Source organism: Oncorhynchus mykiss, chromosome 3 (assembly GCF_013265735.2).
Source record: "Oncorhynchus mykiss isolate Arlee chromosome 3, USDA_OmykA_1.1, whole genome shotgun sequence".
In the NCBI taxonomy this organism is placed as follows: Eukaryota; Metazoa; Chordata; class Actinopteri; order Salmoniformes; family Salmonidae; genus Oncorhynchus; species Oncorhynchus mykiss.
Window position 1 is genome coordinate 19,516,011 of NC_048567.1, and position 22,866 is coordinate 19,538,876.

Genomic DNA, 22,866 nt, shown 5'->3' on the forward strand with positions numbered 1-22,866 from the left:
TTCATAATGATGAATGTCATTATTGTGTTGGAAACCTGGGGCCACCTCTCTCTGCATGGGGCTGGAACACTTGAGGCCTGGGGGGCCTATAGCAGGCCAGGGGACCCAGCTCTGCTCTACTCTGTAAGCCCCTGAACCGCTCTCCCTCCACAGGCATCAGACAAATAAAATCCCCTCTTAATGGCAGTTGAATGCCAACATACAAAGGAGCTTACGGAAGTCTTCTAAATGAAATGGCTTTATGTAACAGCCGGGCCAGAGAGAGCGAGAAAGGGACTGAGAGAGTGAGAGATAGAGATGTATTTATTGTATTTTTATTTCACCTTTATTTAACCAGGTAGGCAAGTTGAGAACAAGTTCTCGTTGACAACTGCGACCTGGCCAAGATAAAGCAAAGCAGTTCGACACATACAACAACACAGAGTTACACATGGAGTAAAACACACATACAGTCAATAATAGAGTAGAAACAAGTCTATATACGATGTGAGCAAATGAGGTGAGATAAGGCCATGGTGGAGAAGTAAATACAATATATCAAGTAAAACACTGGAATGGTAGATTTGCAATGGAAGAATGTGCAAAGTAGAAATATAAATAATGGGGTGCAAAGGAGCAAAATAAATAAATACAGTAGGGGAAGAGGTAGTTGTTTGGGCTAAATTATAGATGGGCTATGTACAGGTGCAGTGATCTGTGAGCTGCTCTGACAGCTGGTGCTTAAACCTAGTGAGGGAGATAAGTATTTCCAGTTTCAGAGATTTTTGTAGTTCGTTCCAGTCATTGGCAGCAGAGAACTGGAAGGAGAGGCAGCCAAAGGAAGAAATGGTTTTGGGGGTGACCAGAGAGATATACCTGCTGGAGCGCGTGCTACAGGTGGGTGCTGCTATGGTGACCAGCGAGCTGAGATAAGGGGGGACTTTACCTAGCAGGGTCTTGTAGATGACCTGGAGCTAGTGGGTTTGGCGATGAGTATGAAGCGAGGGCCAGCCAACGAGAGCGTACAGGTCGCAGTGGTGGGTATTATATAGGGCTTTGGTGACAAAACAGATGGCACTGTGATAGACTGTATCCAATTTATTGAGTAGGGTATTGGAAGCTATTTTGTAAATGACATCGCCGAAGTCGAGGATTGGTAGGATGGTCAGTTTTACGAGGGTATGTTTGGCAGCAAGTAAGGGATGCTTTGTTGTGAAATAGGAAGCCAATTCTAGATTTAACTTTGGATTGGAGACGTTTGATGTGAGTCTGGAAGGAGAGTTTACAGTCTAACCAGACACCTAGGTATTTGTAGTGGTCCACATATTCTAGATCGGAACCGTCCAGGGTGGTGATGCTAGTCGGGAGAACGGTTGAAAAGCATTCATTTGGTTTTACTAGCGTTTAAAAACAGTTGGAGGCCACGGAAGGAGTTTTGTAGAACCATCCAGAGTAGTGATGCTGGATGGGCGGGCAGGTGCAGGCAGCAATCGCTTGAAGAGCATGCATTTGGTTTTAATTGTATTTAAGAGCAGTTAGTTAGTTAGTTAGATAGTTAGAGAGAGAGAGAGACAAACAGACTGGCTGGTCACTGCTTGCTGCTGAGCGAGGAGAAACACATAGCGTACCGTACAGCACAAAGAGGCACTGACCAGGCACAAACATACCAATTCAGGAAGCTCATTCAATCACTAATGATTTTCCCATCTTGCCACTTTCCTTTTCTCTCCTGATGGCCTTACTGTTCTAGCTCACTGTTCTAGCTCTCACTGTTCTAGTTCTCACTTTCTAGTTCTCACTGTTCTAGCTCTCACTGTTCTAGCTCTCACTGTGCTAGTTCTCACTGTTCTAGCTCTCACTGTTCTAGTTCTCACTGTTCTAGCTCTCACTGTGCTAGCTCTCACTCTTCTAGCTCTCACTGTTCTAGCTCTCACTGTTCTAGCTCTCACTGTGCTAGCTCTCACTGTGCTTTGGCTAGCTGTGTGTGCTCAGCTCTTTAACCAGCCCACGCCGCACAGATTAGGTGGAGTAAGGAAAACCTAAGATACTTTTCATCAGAAAATCTACCCGTCTAATCATGATATACTGTAAATATGGGACATATGTTTAGTACAGTACTGTACATAATGGGGAATAAGATGTACAATCACAATGTTTCAGATGTGATCTCCCTATCTACAGTAAAGGGACATTGTCTCTGACTGAGCTTTTCAAATAGGCTTTTCTACATAATTTTTTTTCCCAAATGGTATACTACTCCTTATATAGTGCACTACTACCAGTTCCCTGGTTAAAGGTAGCACACTGTATATGGAGTAGGTTGCAGTTTGGAACGCAGAAAGTTTTTGAGAGATTTTGAGAGTATTTTTGCACTGAGCCAATGAATGTCGTTCATTAAAAAGGTTCAATGTGAGCATGTTTGGATACACAGTGTGCATCACAAATGACCCCCTATTCCCCATATAGTGCACTACTTTTGATGTACACTATATAGGGAATAGGGTGCCATTTGGAATACAACCATGAACATAAAGTATTTGATATCAATATACAGCTCATTAATATTAATCAGGAAAATAATTAGCCACCAAATTAATATTAAATCATGAATAATACAATATCACTTCAAAAAACACATATCACTTCAAAATATATGTGCAGATAAAAATAGCCACAGCTGAAGGACAGTTTGTTAATGTCTTTTTAGCAACGTATTTTTCCTCAACCACAAAACCAGTTTACAACCAGAAAATGATGTCAATAATACATCATCTCACCGTTGCCGCTTGCTATAGACCCCATCTGCCCCCAGCTGTGCCCTCAACACCATATGTGAATTGATTGCCCCCCATCTATCTTCAGAGCTCGTGCTGCTAGGTGACCTAAACTGGGATATGCTTAACACCCCGGCCATCCTACAATCTAAGCTTGATGCCCTCAATCTCACACAACTTATCAATGAAACCACCAGGTACAACCCCAAATCTGTAAACACGGGCACCCTCATACATATCATCCTAACCAACTCGCCCTCCAAATACACCTCTGCTGTTTTCAACCAAGATCTCAGCGATCACTTCCTCATTGCCTGCATCCGTAATGGGTCTGCAGTCAAACAATCACCCCTCATCACTGTCAAACGTTCCCTAAAACACTTCAGCAAGCAGGCCTTTCTAAATCGACCTGGCCAGGGTATCCTGGAAGGATATTGACCTCCTCCCGTCAGTGGAGGATGCCTGGTTATTCTTTAAAAGTGCCTTCCTCACCATCTTAAATAAGCATGCCCCATTCAAAAAAAGTTAGAACCAGGAACAGATATAATCCTTGGTTCACTCCAGACCTGACTGCCCTTGACCAGCACAAAAACATCCTGTGGCGTTCTGCATTAGCCCCCGTGATATGCAACTTTTCAGGGAAGTTAGGAACCAATATACACAGGCAGTTAGGAAAGCTAAGGATAGCTTTTTCAAACAGAAATTTGCATCCTGTAGCACAAACTCAAAAAAGTTCTGGGACACTGTAAAGTCCATGGAGAATAAGAGCATCTCCTCCCAGCTGCCCACTGCTCTGAGGATAGGAAACACTGTCACCACTGATAAATCCACTATAATTGAGAATTTCAATAAGCATTTTTCGACAACTGGCCATGCTTTCCACCTGGCTACCCCAACCCCGGTCAACTGCCCGGCACCCCCCGCAGCAACTCGCCCAAGCCTCCCCCATTTCTCCCTCACCCAAATCAAGATAGCTGATGTTCTGAAAGAGCTGCAAAATATGGATCCCTACAAATCAGCCGGGCTAAACAATCTGGACCCTCTCTTTCTAAAATGATCTGCCGAAATTGTTACAACCCTTATTACTAGCCTGTTCAACCTCTCTTTTGTATCGTCTGAGATTCCCATAGATTGGAAAGCTGCCGCGATTATCCCCCTCTTCAAAGGGGGAGACACTCCAGACCCGAACTGCTACAGACCTATATCTATCCTAACTTGCCTTTCTAAGGTCTTCGAAAGCCAAGTTAACAAACAGATTACCGACCATTTCGAATCCCATGTACCTTCTCCGCTATGCAATCTGGTTTCAGAGCTGGTCATGGGTGCACCTCAGCCACGCTCAAGGTCCTAAACGATATCATAACCGCTATCGATAAGATACATTACTGTGCAGCCGTATTCATCGACCTGGCCAAGGCTTTCGACTCTGTCAATCAACCACATTCTTATCGGCAGACTAAACAGCCTTGGTTTCTCCAATGACTGCCTTGCCTGGTTCACCAACTACTTCTCTGATAGAGTTCAGTGTGTCAAATCGGAGGGCCTGTTGTCCGGACCTCTGGCAGTCTCTATGGGGGTGCCACAGGATTCAATTCTTGGGCCGACTCTCTTCTCTGTATACATCAATGATGTCGCTCTTAGTGCTGGTAATTCTCTGATCCACCTCTACGCAGACGACACCATTCTGTAAACATCTGGCCCTTATTTGGACACTGTGTTAACAAACCTCCAGACGAGCTTCAATGCCATACAACTCTCCTTCCGTGGCCTCCAACTGCTCTTAAATGCAAGTAAAACTAAATGCATGCTCTTTAACCGATCACTGCCCGCACCTGCCCGCTCATCCAACATCACTCCTCTGGACGGTTCAGACCTAGAATACTTGGACAACTACAAATACCTAGGTGTCTGGTTAGACTGTGAACTCTCCTTCCAGACTCACATTAAGCATCTCCAATCCAAAATTAAATCTAGAATCGGCTTCCTATTTCGCAACAAAGCATCCTTCACTCATGCTGCCAAACATACCCTTGTAAAACTGACCATCCTACCGATCCTCGACTTCGGCGATGTCATTTACAAAATAGCCTCCAACACTCTACTCAACAAATTGGATGCAGTCTATCACAGTGCCATCCGTTTTGTCACCAAAGCCTCATATACTACCCACCACTGCGACCTGTACGCTCTCGTTGGCTGGCCCTCGCTTCATACTCATCGCCAAACCCACTGGCTCAAGGTCATCTACAAGTCTCTGCTAGGTAAAGCCCCACCTTATCCCAGCTCACTGGTCACCATAGCAGCACCCACCCGTAGCACACGCTCCAGCAGGTATATGTCACTAGTCACCCCCAAAGCCAATTCCTACTTTGGCCACCTTTCCTTCCAGTTCTCTGCTGCCAATGACTGGAACGAACTGCAAAAATCACTAAAGCTGGATACTCATATCTCCCTCACTAGCTTTAAGCACCAGCTGTCAGAGCAGCTCACAGATCACTGCACCTGTACATAGCCCATCTGTAAATAGCCCATCCAACTTCCTCATCCTCATACTGTATTTATTTATTTATCTTGCTCCTTTGCAGTATCTCTACTTGCACATTCATCTTCTGCACATCAATCACGCCAGTGTCTAATTGGTATATTGTAATTTATTCGCCACCATGGCCTATTTATTGCCTTACCTCCCTTATTTACCTCATTTGCACTCACTGTATATAGATTTTCTTCAGTTGTATTATTGGCTGTATGTTTTGTTTCTTCCATGTGTAACTCTGTGTTGTCGAACTGCTTTGCTTTATTCTTGGCCAAGTCACAGTTGTAAATGAGAACTTGTTGTCAACTAGCCTACCTGGTTAATTAAAGGTGAAATATATATATTTTTAAACCATATACCAAATTATATCCGCTGCGTATACTCTTTAGCGAGGCCCAGATGGCAACATATTCCCTCTACATATGGAATAGGATACCATTTGGGAAGCAACCTTTGAATAGTGATGGACAGCTGTAATAACAAACAGCCTCTGACCATCAGGTCAGACTGGTCCTAGTAGATAGACAGAAAGTCCAGACAGAGAGGTCAGACAGACGGGGCAGACGCACCTTCAGTCCCAGCAGTGCTCCTGAGTCTCGAGGTACACTTCCATCCTTCATCCGCTTGTTGAGCAGAATCCGCCCTATTAGGCGCTCCCCATCTTTGGAGGGCTGCCATGTCACTGGATGCTATAGGAACACACACAGCAACAACACACCTTGTGTTTTACAACTCATCCACACCAGATTCACTTCAATCCCTTTAAAAAGACTTCTTCAGAAAAGTGTGTATCATGTGAAGGGTGGGGGGTGAGGTGGGGGGGTATCAATTCATTTGACTTAATGAACGATCACACAAGCTCTGGCTAGTTATCTAATCTGGTGATTATAGCTCTGTCTCTATCCTTTCTATTTCAGATTATATAACCTGTCTTTTCTTTTGGGATTAGCCGGACTATCACAATTAGATATTAAAAGACATAATTCATCAAAATCTAAAAAAGATTTGTATCTATTGCATCACAGTTATGCGTACTGCAGTTGAAGGCAAAATGCTAAAACAACATGTACAATAACACGGCCCACCTTTTAAGCAGTGATTAGCTATGTCCATAAACATACTTCATGGAAGTACTTCAATCTGATTCAATGAAAATGAAAAATGCTGCACATCCAATGCCAGGCCTTGTGTGATCCTGCCAACAGGGAATAGGTAGAGTGCATTCAGCACAGCACCCCATGCAGGGTAAAATAGGCAAACCACCACGCCCTCCTAGTCACCGTAGAGCAGAGCAGAGGCTCCACACAAACCATCTGAGAAAACCTGCACTGTATCTAGAACATCTCACTGAAACTCATGCCTCATTGGCATCAAGTCCAGTTGAGTTTGGATGAGCGTAGATTTTGTCTGATGGTCTGTGAGGGAGGCCTTAGCTGAAGGCAGAGGGAGGTTAAGACTGCAGTCCACCACGCTCTGCCCTGCTACACACAGCACTACACCACTCTCTGCCCTGCTACACACAGCACTACACCACTCTCTGCCCTGCTACACACAGCACTACACCTCCACAATGGAGCAGGTAGAAGCAGATGAAGAAAACATGTATTACGCAACAACAACAAAAAGAGGTGAACCAAAGTAGGATTTATGGACGAAAACTCCCAAAAGCACAGCACAGCGCGATGATTAAGGCCAAGATGAAGAGAGACAAAAAAAAGATGAAGTCACAACAAACATGACAGCGGAAGGGAAAAAAAGAAAAACTTAACTTTGTCTGTGCAAAAGAAATCCAATCGTCCCTGTTCTCAGTTCTAAGTGCTTGGTTTAGTTTTGGTATTGGACTGAGTGGAGATCTAGGGGGGATAATGACTTGACTAGGTAGTGTGCGTTGGGAGAGGAGGGGTCATTCCAGTGAGAGGTAGGTGTCGTTACCCTACTGTAGCGTTACTAAGATGGCCGCTACAGTAACAATAACAAAACAGACTGAGAGCAACTAGCAACATGCAACTAGAGGAGTGGACATTGCTGTGTGCCATGACAAAAAGAGAGTTGTGTTTTATGGATCTTTATGCTGCCAGAGAGCAAACAGCAGAACAATAAAGAGGGGTTCCCCATCTCCTATTTCAGCAACACACAGCAAGCTGCTGTCGAAATGAAATCAATCTGATCAAGTCCCCGGGATAATAATAAAGACGAAGTTCAAAGAAAAATCAATCAATTCAAATTTAAAAAGAATAAACATGTCTACTATTTAACAATTAGTGACAGATAAAGACCGGAGGAGGTAGGTAAAGAAAAATAAAGAAAAAAGAACAAAATGCAGATCTTTTGGCTACATAGTCTCCAGTACCTTCTCACTATGGCTATGCTGATTGTCCTCGTTTAGGGTAGTGCTACTGCATGTGTCAACGCCAGAGTCTTTAACCTGGGGTTCGCACCATTCTGCGTCCTCTTCCAATGAGTGGCCCCCAAAGCGAACCATTTTCTTTTGCCTCTCAGATAAGGTGTTGTGTGTTGAGTCGGACAAAAATGCCTGCTCAATAGTTTTTCTTTTCCCCCTTTGACTGTCCCCTACAGGTGTGGGATAAAAAACAGAAAGAAAGAAGAAAACCCATGCGGAGGTGTAAATAAAACAAAGCAAACATGAAATGACAAAGGACTCGGAGAGGGGGAGGAAAGGGGAGGAGGAGGGGGGTTAGGGGCAGGGCTCCGCATGTCTCACCAAAGACATTGGGGAGGCCTCGCTGCTATGCCATGAAGCATGGTCCAACCAGTGGCCATCCAAATCTCCTGTGGGAGCCACACACACACACACACACACACACATACACACACACACACACACACACACACACACACACACACACACACACACAAGAGAAGACAGCGAGAGGAAAAGGTGAGGCCCACAGAACTCCAACGTACAGTGCTGACACACACACGCAGACACACACTCACAAGTGAACAACAATAGCTCCTGTGAAGAGAGTGGAAACATACAGTCCACATACAGTAAATTGGCCTCTCTGAAGTCAATACTGTGATGGTATACAGCACAGAGTACATGACCATGACTACTAACACACACATTCAGACAACACAAGCACAGACCATTTAGGTTGTGTTTAGTCTTGGAACAATTCTCATTGGTTGCAAGACCAAACCAGGCCCCACACTCTTGTTCATAAATCATTCAAACATGCTGCCAGTCAAACCTCTTTTCCAAGAGATTCTGTTGAAGCAAACTAGCCAAAGATATTGTTGTAACTCTCTGCAGTCTCTGCAGGAATTCACATTTTTCAAATGAAGATAGCGTCCTTGCGTCCTGCTATCTTAACAGCCTGGGTCTGGATCAGAGAGAGAGAAAGAGAGAGAGAGGTGCTTCTTGGGATGTAATATGTTTAACTGGGACAAAGATGGCAATGCCCCAGCAACCTTAACTAACCTCAATCTAAAGTGCACCAGGGAGAGCTTTTTAAGATGCTATCCCGATGACTGCCTTGCCCAGATCTGTACTGGAGGCATCAGTGGATGGGATGGATGGATACAGCCTTGAGAGATGGAGGCTGGGCAAATGGCTATTATGCCATTACATGTTCAGTTTTTCCCATATGTTTGTGTTGCTCAGACAGTAAAGTGAGTGAGTAGCAGTCATATTCCCTCAGCCTAGCAGGCCAGACAGGGACTTCAGCAGTCAGGGAGAGAGTTCATCTTTTTCTCTGTGTCTGTGCTCTGTGTGTGCACTTTTTCCAATAAGGCTCAGCCAGTCTTTCTGTCTGTAACCTGTCTGATGTGGGTCAGGGGGATCGATGGAGACTGGCTCCCTCAGACAAACCAAGAACCAGGTCCTGTAAACCCACATCTCTCTCTCTCTCTCTCTCTCTCTCTCTCTCTCTCTCTCTCTCTCCTCGGTCCTCCACTTCTCTCTCTCCTCCATCTATCCTCAACCCATCAGTCACCTGATAGAGAGAACATCATCTTTAGATCCAACATAACTTCTGCACCTGCTTTCTAGAACGACGTCATGTTGTTATAGACTTCAGCGGCATTTCCTCTGGTTGATGATGGTGGGTGGTGGATGTGCAGAGTGAGAATGCAACAAACACTACAATGTGATGAAGAAGCTTGTAAAGCCAGCTAACTAAGAGAGTGAGAAGTAGTGAATGTTGAATGCGGGATGGGAGTCTTCACCGACAGGCTGAGGTGGCCCGTCGAGAGGATGAGTCACTCATTGGCCACTCATTTTACAACCCCAGAAGACAGAAATTCGGAAACATGAAGTGATTCATATTAAAAGCATACAGCGATGAAGTATGAGGTACGGCCAGCCACTTGCTCGCCCATTTTGTTACTATGGACCATTCAGGACACTGCATCTGTCTCAATTGCCGATTTGTCGATATATAGCTTGCTGTATGTTCAGTATGCACTGTAAAAATAAATAAAAAACAGGCTTTTTTGTTTACTCAACCTTTCAGTCAAAGTGTACGTTCCCATACGTCTGCAGGCACAGGTAAGGTTAAATAGAACCAGTGCATTTTTGCAACCCAAAGCTGCACGCATCATTTCCTTTGCATCACTTCCTGTGAAAAGAGAATAATCTAATGGAGCTATAAAGGACAGGTCTCCATAAAGCAGTTAGCCTGGTGAATACATAACTCAATCTGGGAGAAGTCAGGGAATTCAGTTGGAAGAATATAAAAATAGCTTTATGCTGCATATGTTGTTAGGGTTGGGGGTTTGGGTAGGATGGGAAGGGATGTTCTCTCAATATCTCTCTAAATGTAGAGCCTGGTCTGTAGCTTTACTCTAGGGTTGCTATCAAGAGTGTTGAGGATCACGTCGTTGGAAGCTGAGAAAACAGTAAATAATTTCTACATTAATATTAATGAATATTTTTCAAGGCTGGCAGAGACACTGAATGTCAGAGTAAGGTCAAGTCCTCTCCAAAACAACCAGCCATCCTCCCTTATCACCATCCTCCCTTATCACCATCCTCACAAGGGAACCATCCTCCCTTATCACCATCCTCCCTTATCACCACCATCCCTCCACCCCTCCTCTGGTCCTATCACAAGCCCTCCATCCCTCCACCCCTCCCCTGGTCCTATCACAAGCTCTCCATTCCTTCACCCCTCCACTAGTCCTATCCCAAGCCCTCCATCCCTTCACCCCTCCACTAGTCCTATCACAAGCCCTCCATCCCTTTACTAGTCCTATCACAAGCCCTCCATCCCTTCACCCCTCCACTAGTCCTATCACAAGCCCTCCATCCCTTCACCCCTCCACTAGTCCTATCACAAGCCCTCCATCCCTTCACCCCTCCACTAGTCCTATCACAAGCCCTCCATCCCTTTACTAGTCCTATCACAAGCCCTCCATCCCTTCACCCCTCCACTAGTCCTATCACAAGCCCTCCACCCCTCCCCTGGTCCTATCACAAGCTCTCCATTCCTTCACCCCTCCACTAGTCCTATCCCAAGCCCTCCATCCCTTCACCCCTCCACTAGTCCTATCACAAGCCCTCCATCCCTTCACCCCTCCACTAGTCCTATCACAAGCCCTCCATCCCTTTACTAGTCCTATCACAAGCCCTCCATCCCTTCACCCATCCACTAGTCCTATCACAAGCCCTCCATCCTTTCACCCCTCCACTAGTCCTATCACAAGCCCTCCATCCCTTCACCCCTCCACTAGTCCTATCATAAGCCCTCCATCCCTTCACCCCTCCACTAGTCCTATCACAAGCCCTCCATCCCTTTACTAGTCCTATCACAAGCCCTCCATCCCTTCACCCATCCACTAGTCCTATCACAAGCCCTCCATCCCTTCACCCATCCACTAGTCCTATCACACGCCCTCCATCCTTTCACCCCTCCACTAGTCCTATCACAAGCCCTCCATCCCTTTACTAGTCCTATCACAAGCCCTCCATCCCTTCACCCATCCACTAGTCCTATCACAAGCCCTCCATCCCTTTACTAGTCCTATCACAAGCCCTCCATCCCTTCACCCCTCCACTAGTCCTATCACAAGCCCTCCATCCCTTCACCCCTCCACTAGTCCTATCACAAGCCCTCCATCCCTTTACTAGTCCTATCACAAGCCCTCCATCCCTTCACCCATCCACTAGTCCTATCACAAGCCCTCCATCCTTTCACCCCTCCACTAGTCCTATCACAAGCCCTCCATCCCTTCACCCCTCCACTAGTCCTATCACAAGCCCTCCATCCCTTCACCCCTCCACTAGTCCTATCACAAGCCCTCCATCCCTTTACTAGTCCTATCACAAGCCCTCCATCCCTTCACCCATCCACTAGTCCTATCACAAGCCCTCCATCCCTTCACCCATCCACTAGTCCTATCACAAGCTCTCCATCCTTTCACCCCTCCACTAGTCCTATCACAAGCCCTCCATCCCTTCACCCCTCCACTAGTCCTATCACAAGCCCTCCATCCCTTCACCCCTCCACTGGTCCTATCACAAGCCCTCCATCCCTTCACCCCTCCCCTGGTCCTATCACAAGCCCTCCATCCCTTCACCCCTCCCCTGGTCCTATCACAAGCCCTCCATCCCTTCACCCGTCCCTGTGGGTGCTAAAACCACTTACTGTATACAGTTATGCCCAGTGATAAAACATTATGGAAGTCCCCAGATGGGCTGTGCCCTCCGTGACCCGCTGGAACCAACAGCTGACAACACTCAACACTGATTACCCTCCCTGCCACACACACACACACACACACACACACACACACACACACACACACACACACACACACACACACACACACACACACACACACACACACACACACACACACAGAGCTGTTGCTGCTGCCAGTCGCCATAAACACATTTTAGCATCGCTGCCTCACCTCTCCCTGCCTCTCTTTGTTTCAGCTGCTGCAACCCAATGACTTTGCTATTGTGTCCATGATAGCCCCAAACAGCTTACGGCTTGCAATTCTAACAGTCACAGATGTTTAAATCCCATAGACATGATAAAATCATATTAACATGTTGAAATCCCATAGACATGATGAAATCATATTAACATGTTGAAATCCCATAGACATGATGAAATCATATTAACATGTTTAAATCCCATAGACATGATGAAATCATATTAACATGTTGAAATCCCATAGACATGATGAAATCATATTAACATGTTTAAATCCCATAGACATGATAAAATCATATTAACATGTTTAAATCCCATAGACATGATGAAATCATATTAACATGTTGAAATCCCATAGACATGATGAAATCATATTAACATGTTTAAATCCCATAGACATGATGAAATCATATTAACATGTTTAAATCCCATAGACATGATGAAATCATATTAACATGTTTAAATCCCATAGAGACATGATAAAATCATATTAACATGTTTAAATCCCATAGACATGATGAAATCATATTAACATGTTTAAATCCCATAGACATGATGAAATCATATTAACATGTTGAAATCCCATAGACATGATGAAATCATATTAACATGTTTAAATCCCATAGACATGATGAAATCATATTAACATGTTGAAATCCCATAGACATGATGAAATCATATTAACATGTTGAAATCCCATAGACATGATGAAATCATATTAACATGTTTAAATCCCATAGACATGATGAAATCATATTAACATGTTGAAATCCCATAGACATGATGAAATCATATTAACATGTTTAAATCCCATAGACATGATAAAATCATATTAACATGTTTAAATCCCATAGACATGATGAAATCATATTAACATGTTGAAATCCCATAGACATGATGAAATCATATTAACATGTTTAAATCCCATAGACATGATGAAATCATATTAACATGTTTAAATCCCATAGACATGATGAAATCATATTAACATGTTTAAATCCCATAGAGACATGATAAAATCATATTAACATGTTTAAATCCCATAGACATGATGAAATCATATTAACATGTTTAAATCCCATAGACATGATGAAATCATATTAACATGTTGAAATCCCATAGACATGATGAAATCATATTAACATGTTTAAATCCCATAGAGACATGATGAAATCATATTAACATGTTTAAATCCCATAGACATGATGAAATCATATTAACATGTTGAAATCCCATAGACATGATGAAATCATATTAACATGTTGAAATCCCATAGACATGATGAAATCATATTAACATGTTTAAATCCCATAGAGACATGATAAAATCATATTAACATGTTTAAATCCCATAGACATGATGAAATCATATTAACATGTTTAAATCCCATAGACATGATGAAATCATATTAACATGTTTAAATCCCATAGACATGATGAAATCATATTAACATGTTGAAATCCCATAGACATGATGAAATCATATTAACATGTTGAAATCCCATAGACATGATGAAATCATATTAACATGTTTAAATCCCATAGACATGTTGAAATCTCATGGACATGTTGAAATCACACATCTCTCCAGCTCATCTGAAGCCAACCACACACACACACACACACACACACACACACACACACACACACACACACACACACACACACACACACACACACACACACACACACACACAACACACACACACACACACACACACACACAATCCACCGCCACACCCCTCAGATGGGGGCTGAGCTAAGCTACTGTTGTCCCAGTCTAGAGAATGTGGCCTCCCTCTGTTGCCTCCCTCTTCCTCCTGTTTTATTAACAGTGCCAATCACAATTAAGCCCTGATCCCTGGTGAGGACCGGTAAAACCTCAGCTGAGGGTGATTCAGCCAACAGGAAACTCATCACAGCCGTAAATTGTGAGCATCAGCAGTCTCCTCCCTCCCTCGTCCCTCCCTCCATCCCCGGCCCCCCCAGTTGGTTTCACTCGGTCCCGGCGCAGCAGGCGCGGGGACCCACCACCAAAGTGCTGATTCAGGGTTCCGGCAGTAGCACAACGTGGGGAGGAGACAGCGGAGAAAGAGTTCATTGCCAGCAGGCTCTCCATCACTTTGACAACTCAATAGAAACCAGTGTACACTATTAATTGGATCATTAATTATTGATGGTGTTTTTACTACAATTCGGGGGGGCGAGAGCAGAAAGAGAGAGAGAGAGAGACAAAGAGAGAGAGAGAGAGAGAGAGAGAGAGAGAGAGAGAGGTGAAACATTGTGTATGTTTAAACAGTATCCATGCTGTGAGGTAAAGGGAGCAGATTAGCTGTGTGATTTGTGTTTGTGGAACCAGATTGTCCAAAAACATCCAAGGTGGAGCAGGTTAAAGAGCTACAGAATCAATTATTATTTAGGACATTTGTTATTTTTTTCAATACTTAAAAATATAAAAAATAATACTCAATGTACTGTTATTACAATGTAGAAACACTATAACATTATTCATTTTTATGTCTGGCATTGAACATAAGAATGCCCTTTACTCAGCAGGGGGATGTTGGACTAGTCCTTGTCCTAAAAACTTACAGAACCAGACCAGAGATAGAGATGTAATGAGAATCTAGTCTGGTTTTATCACTAAACAGCATCCACCCCACCCACCCCCTTCACTCTCTCTCTCTTCTGCCCCCCCCCCCTCTCTCGCCCCCTCTCTCTCTCATTACTCTCCTTCTTTCTCTCTCTCTCCCCCTATCCCTCCCTGCCTCTCTCTCTCGGTGTCTCTCGTCTTTTCTAGTTTCTGTCCTGCTTGCGCTATCATGAGGTAGCATGTCATGAGATCAATACGGAGGAAAACAGAGTGAGAGGGACGTCACACTAAATCAGTCTCCCAGCCTCACTACCAACGAGCCAGCCAGGAGCAGCCAGGAGCTCAGGCCATTACTGATGGCACCTCCTCCCCCTCTCTCCCTCACTCACTCCTTCCCTCACCTCCCCCCTAGAACTCCAGAGTGCCCAGGGTCAGAGAGCACGGCCAAAGGTGAGCTTAGCCTGCCATAACACACCCATGTATTCACCTCACCCACCTCGAACTCCCTCCCTCCCTTCCTGGCCAGTCAAGCAGCTCACTGAGTGTATAACATAGCAGAGCAGACCATAGTGCTGCTGACTGGCCACAGATGGACAGAAGGTGCTTTCTGCCCTCTTTACTCTTTCCCTCAGCTTTCTCCCCCCTCGGCCCAAGCTATTGAATGTATGTTCTGCTTATCTGGTTATGGCTCGTCCTTCAGGCCAAACACCATTCCTATTGCTAATCATTGAGCGCTTGCTTACTATGCATGTTACATACAGGTGTATGACAGACTCGGGACAGGGGTTTTAATGACAGACAGTATATACTGTAAGCCCCCTCCCCCCATACCTCCAAAATACAAAACCATACATCCTATACCTCAGAAGCTCACCTCCCTCGCCTCAGCAGTCCACATTCAAACTACTCTGTGACCCCACCACTACTGTGATCCTTCACATAACCTTCACAATACAATGCATCAATAATGGAGCCAGTCTGAGCTAACCTAGCCATGTGCTACTTCCCTCCCTGTGTGAGGAGAGAAAGTTACATAACACAGGGACTGGGGAATGTTGACTGCCTGTATTATCCTCATCCTCGTCCTCCTCTCCTCTTCACCTGTGAAGCAGCTCTGCGTTCCTCCCCTCATCCCCTGTCCTCTTTTCTCCTCTCCTCTTCTCTCTTGTTTTTTTCCTCCCTCTCATCTGTTTTTCCTGCTTTTGACGTTGCCAAGGTAAAAGCCCCCATAATTACAGATTTGACAACAAAATCAATTTGCAATTATGACGACTGTGGGCCTGCGTGGAGTGAGTCAAGTGGCACAACTCTTGAAGGATAGCTTTGGATGTTAATTCTGAACGAAAATGGGGTTTAATTCAATGTGTGTGTGTGTGTGTGTGTGTGTGTGTGTGTGTGTGTGTGTGTGTGTGTGTGTGTGTGTGTGTGTGTGTGTGTATATGTGTGTATATGTGTGTGTGTGTGTGTATATGTGTGTGTGTGTGTGTGTGTGTGTGTGTGTGTGTGTGTGTGTGTGTGTGTGTGTGTGTGTGTGTGTGTGTGTGTGTGTGTGTGTGTCAATGGGAGTGTTTCGTTCAGAAGCAGGGGAATGAAAAACTACCCTTAGTCTATAACCATTGTCCTGCTGTAACAAACAAGTGGGAAGGCTACAGGATAGGGAACAGGGGATAGGGGAGAGTCTGTGTGTTGCTATTTAGCATGTAGTTGTCTGTAGGAGTAGTGGAGATCTGAAATACAGGCCTTAAACCCCTACAGATGCCATACAGTATAATACCTATCCTGTCCAAAATCATATCCTATGGTGTTGAGGGGAAACTGACATGATGAGGTTGATTCATGTTGATATATCAAATGTACATAAGTATTCAGACCATTTACTCAGTACTTTGTTGAAGCACTTTTGGCAGCGGTTACAGTCTCGAGTCTTCTTTGGTATGATTCTAAAAACTTGGCAGACCTGTATTTGGGGAGTTTCCCCCATTCTTCTCTGCAAATACTCGCAAGCTCTGTCAGGTTGGATGGGGAGCGTCGCTGCACGGCTATTTTTAGGTCTCTCCAGAGATGTTCGATCGGGTTCAAGTCTGGGCTCTGGCTGGGCCACTCAAGGACATTCAGAGACTTTTCCCAAAGCCACTCCTGTGTCATGACGTTGCCCTCTTTGGGTACAGCAAGCCCCAACCCCCTCTCCCTGCCTCCTACAACTAGGCTATTGTGGTCAGAGAGATCGTAAATTCCAGGAAGATCCTGCCTCATGGCCGCACAGTATAGAGACTGAGTGAAGTTTCATAGAGAACAAAGGAATTTCTTACACCTCACAGAACTTGAGGTCCGAACAACATTTATGTTCCGGAGAAGGTATAAAAGATCGGTGAAGAATCCAGCTACGAACTGGTCCATTTGGTACAAGTTTGTAAAACTCATGAGAGACGGTGCGGCCACATTACCATAACGCTGTTTATATAATAGCCTCAGATATGAGATTTACATCTAATTGTTGTATAAGATGAATGAGTGAGGATGATACTGTTTGTAAAATTGTGTAATGTGATTTTGGACTGTTTAATGAAGGAAACTCCAATTCCCTTTTGAGTTTAACGAAATCAGAGGACCGCCCATGAGCCCAGTTAGGGTCAGGCATCCTGGGACAGGCCCTTTTCTGCAACTCCTGAATAAAACCCCAACTTTGACAAGTTCTCAACTAGGACAAAGGTTGAGACGATTGCTGAATCTTTTAACCATACCACGTGGTTAAACTCTTAGACTATCGATACCGACAGAATAAGAACAAGTCTTTGATATTAATTACTAGTCTGAGAGAGAGAGAGAGGGAGAGAGAGAGAGAGAGAGGGAGAGAGAGAGAGAGAGCGAGAGGACGGAAACTCTCCAACAAACAAGCAGAGATCCCGACGACACACTGAGCGTAAATATATTTATTGATTGCAATTGTTCCCAAATGAGTGAGTGTTCATGTGCAAAGGATTAGCATTTCAATTGTTATAATTATCAACGGTGTGTTGTCTTCCCAGTCGACCCCCACTTCCCTTTTGTCTAACAAGCCGCCATGCCGGTTTAGCCCACTAGGGCACATTCCCCTATCACTTCTTGTAACCATATGTACTTTGTTTGTTTGTTTATGCATTTCTGTGAATTACTTAGTTAGTAAATAAATGATTTCAGACAATTGATGTATGGATGACTCATCGTGAAGACTGGGTTCGTGCAGATAACCAACAATTTACGACGTTTGGAATGAGACTAGCGTGAGGTAAAGTAAATAATAAATTAATTAGAAGACTAATTGATCAGATAAAATATCTGAAAAGTTATATTAGGAAATTATAACTTTGTAATCTGAATATTTTCCTTGGTGCCCCGACTTCCTAGTTAATTACAGTTACATGATTAATCAGTTTAATCGCGTAATACTAATTACAGAGAATCTTTGATAAAAACTAAAAGTCTTCATTTAATGATAGTAAAGACATGACACCTGCTTTGGCTTGGTTGTGTGCTTAAGGTCGTTGTCGTGTTGGAAGGTGAACCTTCACCCCAGTCTGAGGTCCTGAGCACTCTGGAGCAGGTTTACATCAAGGATCTCTCTGTACTTCGCTCCGACCATCTTTCCCTCGATCCTGACTAGTCTCCCAGTCTCTGCCGATGAAAAACATCCCACAGCATGATGCTGCCACCACCATGCTTCACCGTAGGGATGGTGCCAGGTTTTCTCCAGACGTTTCTCATGGTCTGAGAGTCCTTTAGGTGCCTTTTGGCAAACTCCAAGCGAGCTGTCATGTGCCATTTACTGAAGAGTGGCTTCCATCTCGCCACTCTACTATAAAGGCCTGATTGGTGGAGTGCTGCAGAGAAGGTTTCTGGAAGGTTCTCCCATCTCCCCCGAAGAACTCCGGAGCTCTGGGAGAGTGGCCATTAGGTTCTTGGTCACCTCCCTGACCGATTCAATCGGAGGTGTAGCTGTGGATGTATTTCAAGGCCTACCTTCAAACTCAGTGCCTCTTTGCTTGACATCATGGGAAAATCAAAAGAAATCAGCCAAAAAAATTGTAGACCTCCACAAGTCTGGTTCATCCTTGGGAGCAATTTCCAAACGCCTGAAGGTACCACGTGCATCTGTACAAAAAATAGTATGCAAGTATAAACACCATGGGACCACGCAGCCATCATACCGCTCAGGAAGGAGACGCATTATATCTCCTAGAGATGAATGTACTTTGGTGCAAAAAGTGCTAATTAATCGCAGAACAACAGCAAAGGACCTTCTGAAGATGCTGGTAGAAACAGGTACAAAAGTAACTATATCCACAGTAAAATGAGTCCTATATCGACATAACCTGAAAGGCCGCTCAGCAAGGAAGAAGCCACTGCTCCAAAACCACCATAAAAAGCTAGACTACGGTTTGCAACTGCACATGGGGACAAATATCGTACTTTTTAGAGAAATGCCCTTTGGTCTGATGAAACAAAAATAGAACTGTTTGGCCATAATGACCATTGTTATGTTTTGAGGAAAAAGGGGGAGGCTTGCAAGCCGAAGAACACCATCCCAACCGTGAAGCACGGGGGTGGCAGCATCATGTTGTGGGGGTGCTTTGCTGCAGGAGGGACTGGTGTACTTCACAAAATAGATGGCATCATGAGGCGGGAAATTATGTGGATATATTGAAGCAACATCTCAAGACATCAGTCAGGAAGTTAAAGCTTGGTCGCAAATGGACAATGACCCCAAGCATACTTCCAGAGTTGTGGCAAAATGGCTTAAGGACAACAAAGTCAAGGTATTGGATTGGCCATCACAAAGCCCTGACCTCAATCCTATACGAAATTTGTTGGCAGAACTGAAAAAGCGTGTGCGAGCGAGGAGGCCTACAAACCTGACTCAGTTACACCAGCTCTGTCAGGAGGAATGGGCCAAAATTCACCCAACTTATTGTGGGAAGCTTGTGGAAGGGTACCTGAAACGTTTGACCCAAGTTAAGCAATTTAAAGGCAACGCTACCAAATACTAATTGAGTGTATGTAGACTTCTGACCCACTGGGAATGTGATGAAAGAAATAAAAGCTGAAATAAATAATTCTCTATACTATTATCCTGACATTTCACATTCTTAAAATAAAGTGTTGATCCTAACTGACCTAAGACAGGGAAATTTTACTCTGATTAAATGTCAGGAATTGTGAAAAACTGGCTTAAATGTATTTGGCTAAGGTGTATGTAAACTTCCGACTTCAACTATATCTGTTTTTTATTTTTAATACACTTGCCAAAATAAATAAAAACCTGTTTTCACATTGTTATTATGGGGTATTGTGTGTAGATTTTAGGATAAGGCTGTAACGTGACAAAATGTGGAAATGGGAAGGGGTCTGAATACTTTCCGAATGCACTGCATTATTCGATATGTGCAGCTTTATATCTGATAGCAGCTAATGGGGATCCATAATAAAAACACATACAAATAAGAACTATGACTGTTTCACTTTCAAGCTATGTGAAAGGGACCGTGTAGAGCAGGGGTGTCAAAGTCAAATGGACGGAGGGCCAAATAAAAAAATCAGCTACAAGACGAGGGCCGGACTGTTCGAATGTTCATTGAAAAATTTTTAAATGACGCATATAGTCTAGTGAACCTAATTGAACCTACTGAAAACCTAACAAATATATTACAATATGATCAGATAAATAAAGCAATATTTTCTTATGGCTCTGTCAGTAATCTTTAATTTTCAACAGACACAAAAGACAAATTTCCTTTATATAAATATCCCCATAACATGAACATTAAATGAAAGAAACCGGTATTCAAGGCACCATCAGTAGACTATATTTTCTATTTTAGCAAAAGTGGGCTAAATTTACTTCAAAGAAAAAACAATAATAGCAATTTTCTATCATCCACTCAACTGAAATATTTTTAAAATATAATTGGATTGAAATACAAAAAAATAAAGTGCAAAAATCTATTAATCAAAAACAACACTTTGTTTAAGGAGAAGTAACATGCAGTGAAAACAAATATTAAATTTTAACTTTTAAACTTGAACTGAGTAAAAACTCTAAATATGTGATTGCACAGTAATGTTCACTTGTTTGAGGTTGAGGGTGATACTTGGTGGTGTCCCATCTTTTCCACAAGTTCATCAATGTTCGGGGTAAGGCTCTGAGCTGAAGAAATCCTCAGAATTGAGTGGAGGTGTTCAGCAGTAAGTCGACTTCTGTGTGATGTTTTGTTCAGGTTCATCAAAGAAAACAGTTGTTCACACAGGTATGTGCTGCCAAACATAGACAACGTTTGAGCAGCCTGGATGCGCAGCTGGGGCATTGTGCCGGGGAGGAAACGGGCGAACTCCGCAGCACCCACTGCCGCATATTTTGCCCTCAGTGCATCATTGCATTGGAGGTCAATCAACTCCATTTGGAGGTTTGGTGGTGAGCTTTCCACGTCAACAGCAAATGGGTTACCGAGCAGTTCCAACCTGCTTTTTTGTGCTTCAAAGTCAGCAAATCGGCGTCGAAAGTCAGCGGCAAGCATACCTATTTTATCAGCCAACTGTGTGCTCGGGAACGCACTGGTAGAGAGCTTCTCTTTCATGGTCTGGCAGCTGGGAAAGTGGCTCAAATTTTCTTTCCGCATCTGCGTCTCCCACAGAGTCAGTTTGGTTTTAAATGCCTTCACTGTACTGTACATATCAGAGATGACACGATCCCGACCCTGCAGCTGCAAGTTTATTGCATTCAGATGACTCGTAATGTCACACAGAAAAGCCATTTCACACAGAAACATTTCGTCTCGGAGTTGTGTTGTGTCTTTCCCTTTGCTGTCCAAGAACAGACAAATCTCCTCACGAAGCTCGAAACATCTTTGAAGCACCTTTCCCTGGCTTAGCCATCGCACCTCTGTGTGATAAGGCAAATCACCATGCTCCGTTTCTAACTCCGTCAGAAATGCCTTGAACTGGCGGTGATTCAAACCTTTGGCTCTGATAAAGTTAACTGTGCGCGTGATGATGCTCATTACATGCTCCATTTTCAAGGCTTTACCGCACAACGCTTCCTGGTGTATGATACAATGATAAGCTGTCAGCTCACCTGTCGCGTTTTCCTCTTGCATCTTTTCCCGTATCTTCGCCACCAGTCCGCTCCTGTGTCCACACATCGCAGGTGCTCCGTCGGTTGTCAAACCCACGAGTTTTTCCCAAGGCAGCTCCATCTCATTTACACATCTTGACACCTCTTCATACAAATCATGCCCCGTAGTTGTGCCATGCATAGGACGTAAAGCCAAAAACTCCTCTGTCACGCTTAGGTTGGAGTCCACTCCGCGGATGAAAATTGACAACTGGGCAATGTCAGAAATGTCGGTGCTCTCATCCACAGCCAAGGAATATGCAATAAAATCTTTTCCCTTTTTCACAAGCTGCTCTTTTAGATTGATGGACAACTGGTCTACTCTCTCGGCAATGGTGTTTCTGCTCAGACTCACATTTAAAAAGAGTTGCCTTTTTTCTGGGCAAACTTCGTCACAAACTTTAATCATGCAGTTTTTGATGAAATCCCCCTCCGTAAATGGCCGGGCTGATTTAGCGATCTCTTCTGCCAAAATAAAACTGGCCTTGACAGCAGCCTGGCCTTGTGATTTGGCTTTTTTGAACAGAGCCTGTCGAGATTTGAGGCCTCGTTTTAATTCCTCTGCCTTTTGTAGCCTTTGTTCCATGTCCATATTCTTGTTTTTGTCCGCGTGTTTCGTTTCATAATGTCGTCTCAGATTATACTCTTTCAGTACCGCCACACTTTCTCCACACAGAAGACACACAGGTTTTCCAGCTACCTTCGTGAACATATACTCCGACTCCCACCTTGTTTGAAACCCCCGGTTCTCAGTATCCACCTTCCGTTTTGCCATTTTTGATGGGTATCTGAAAGTTAATTTTACTGTGATGCTGACGACTGCTGTGCCAATAAATATTGAAATGAAGCAGCCTACTGCTCGGTGCGTCACCTTTGCATTGTGGGAAATGTAGTATTGGTGCGTGTAAAAGATCTGCGGGCTGCCGGCTTGCT

General features: G+C 44.0%; 1 protein-coding gene across 7 annotated transcripts in view; it reads right to left on the reverse strand.

Moving 5' to 3' along the window:
- The window catches only part of rims2a (regulating synaptic membrane exocytosis 2a), a 236,513-nt gene that overhangs the window by 99,957 nt on the left and 113,690 nt on the right, over positions 1-22,866 (reverse strand). For 5 of the 7 annotated variants that reach the window (XM_036971142.1, XM_036971075.1, XM_036971097.1 and 2 more), the window contains 2 exons: positions 8,012-8,079; positions 5,859-5,978 (listed from right to left, as the gene is read on the reverse strand). In XM_036971142.1, coding sequence (XP_036827037.1) covers positions 5,859-5,978; positions 8,012-8,079 — 188 coding nt within the window. Of the gene's footprint in view, positions 1-5,858; positions 5,979-7,639; positions 7,861-8,011; positions 8,080-22,866 lie in introns of all 7 variants that reach the window. The other 2 variants (XM_036971069.1, XM_036971086.1) reach the window with 1 other exon arrangement.